Consider the following 2500-nt stretch of genomic DNA (forward strand, 5'->3'; position numbering starts at 1 on the left):
TTTCCCGCGTTGGACTTAGCCCGGAGCGTTTCAACTTACTCTGTAGTCTATAATTCATGCAATTTAACCAGGTTCGTTGAATACAGCAACGTAATTAATAAACATAATTCAAGGCGGCTCTTGCATTCACAATGTCACAGTGGTTCTAGAAAAAGCTGACATTCAAATGTTGTCGGAGGGTGCTAATTAATGCGCGGTATCGGTGTTTGCGACGAGAAAGTCATATAAGCTTCGTGTCTAACCATATGTGTGCTTCATATAGTCCAGAACTAACTGCAGCTTTGTCTCTGGGAAGCAGCTGTGAGATTTTTGCATAACAGAAAAATCGATCAGAAGCCTGCTCATAACAGATGGATTTTCTCTCCCAGATTAACCACCTCTTTCGGTAAGAGTATTTGATAAATATCCGTTCAATTATCGCAATCCGAATGTGCTTCGTAACGAAGCTTTAGCAGGAAACCTGGTGCCGTTGTTATTGGGTCTTTCATTTTTACAGACACCACTACTGGAAGAATCAATGTTCGAGGGAAAACTTCAGTTTAGACAAAGCTTGATAAGAAATATATTTCTTTTTATCATTCTCCTTGTCACACCTCAACACACGCTCCATCGCGATTTTGTAAGTCACCGCAACGACGATTTGAACCTCAAAAGAAGTCTACTTCAACTTTCCCTTATACTCTAAACAGGGAGATTTCCGGGAATTAATAATCGAAAAGACATGTTATTAACAAGCTCTGAGTTTATTTTCGACCATGCTTTCGAGTTTCTTTGATCGTTTCTTCCGTTATTGAAAGAAAGGTGAAGAGGTGGCGTCGTCACTTAGTAAAAACTGAATTAGCTCGAGCTTGTTGCATGTGTAGTCTTCGCGATATAAAACGACGGGAAAAACTTAAATTAAAGATTTAAGCGGTCATAAAAATAAATGATTTTGATGATGTTTGGTATAATTGTATTCGGCAAAATCCAGTTATTGTCTTAAAAAACTCGCTTACTAGGTCATCCTAGGCCTCTAGCCGAGTTCATGTTCATGTGTGATAAAACACTGCGAAAGTGTAGGTAACTAACTTTATTTGTTGTGCACCGGCGGTACACATTATCCACGTTTTCATGCATGGTTTTAAGGAAGTCATAATTGATTGCAAAGAAATTTGCACTTGTCAACGTTTATGTTAATATTTACAAAACAAATGAATCTATCGGTTTCCGTGGGAGGGCATTTTGTATCTTGCTTCGTTTGTTTGAGAATTTAGGACTATTCTGACTTCGTGCCTTTCGCCTTTGAGACGCTCACGATTGAGCCCCAAGGCATTCTGACCTGTTTAAAACGTTTCAGAGTCTTATAGGACCCTTAAAGAGATGTCAAAACTATCTTTTAAGAACAAAATCGTAAAGTCATTGACATGGTCTCTTAAAATGTGTGGCTTTTTTAATACTGTTTTTCGCTTCAGCCGCTTTCTAAAGTCATTACTTTTCAACCCGCTTTATTATCAATTATTCAACTTTAAAGTACAAAATTCGTGTTTGGAATAGCTGTTTGATTGCTACAAGAAGAAACGATATTTTCGAATTGGTATTGTTACCTGGGTAACTAGCATATAAATAAATTATAATGATCACCTTATCACGTTGATCGCTTTGTTAATGTTCCAGACAGTTTCTTGTGTTTTCGTTGTATTTTTTGAATATTTTAGTTTTTGCTTGACAATTCATAGCGCAAAAATTAATTCTTTTTTTTTTTTTTTTTTTAATTTTGCTGTGTCGGTATTGCGACCTTTCGTGGTAACGAAAAAATTCTCGATGAAGGCTTTTCTGGCCTCGAACTTTGAATATTTCTGCACAGAGTCCAGCTGATAATACAATTCCCACTTTTCTCGATGTAAACGGAAATATTAAATTTTTTGTTTTCATGAGGGTCTTATGTTAACAATTCGGGGAAGCCTTTGAATACACAAATTTCATAACAAGAGATTTGAGGATACAGTCATTATTATTATAGAGTAGCCCTCCTGCATTACTGATATTACTTTTACGCGATCGAAGTGGAAGTGAATAATTTCCAGTTTTTCCGATGGTAAGGACTGAAGAATGATAAAAGCCATCACTTCGTGTAAAACAAGAGTTTAGCATATTGATCTGGATATTTAAATAACTCTAAATTAAGCCCAAGAACCTGTTTGTACAGCTGTTTCATTCATGACTCAGCCATTATCATAACGAGACATCATGTCTACTCCCGTAGAAAATGAATACCTTAATATGACGTAGGGTTGTCGATTTTTCTGGTTGAAGATTTTAGTGCCGGTATTATCGACTGATGCGTGTCTTAATTTTTTCACCCTTGACGGTTTGAGCGTAGTGGTCAACAGTCGGTGATGATTGCGTGGTTTGATCCTCGAAAAAAGATAGTCTTGAAACAAAAGATTGTTCATAGAAATGATTTACGTTTCGAAAGCATAAACGTAGGTCACTGTCAACGATAGCCGGAGCCAATTACTCG

General features: G+C 36.9%; 1 protein-coding gene across 2 annotated transcripts in view; it reads left to right on the forward strand.

Moving 5' to 3' along the window:
• LOC111322426 (2-aminomuconic semialdehyde dehydrogenase) overlaps positions 1-2500 on the forward strand; it is a 17547-nt gene that overhangs the window by 132 nt on the left and 14915 nt on the right. For both annotated transcript variants that reach the window (XM_022925515.2, XM_022925514.2), the window contains exon 1: positions 1-385. This exon is cut by the window's left edge. In XM_022925515.2, coding sequence (XP_022781250.1) covers positions 351-385 — 35 coding nt within the window. In that variant the 5' untranslated portion in view covers positions 1-350. The remainder of the gene's footprint in view (positions 386-2500) is intronic.

Source organism: Stylophora pistillata, chromosome 9 (assembly GCF_964205215.1).
Source record: "Stylophora pistillata chromosome 9, jaStyPist1.2, whole genome shotgun sequence".
In the NCBI taxonomy this organism is placed as follows: Eukaryota; Metazoa; Cnidaria; class Anthozoa; order Scleractinia; family Pocilloporidae; genus Stylophora; species Stylophora pistillata.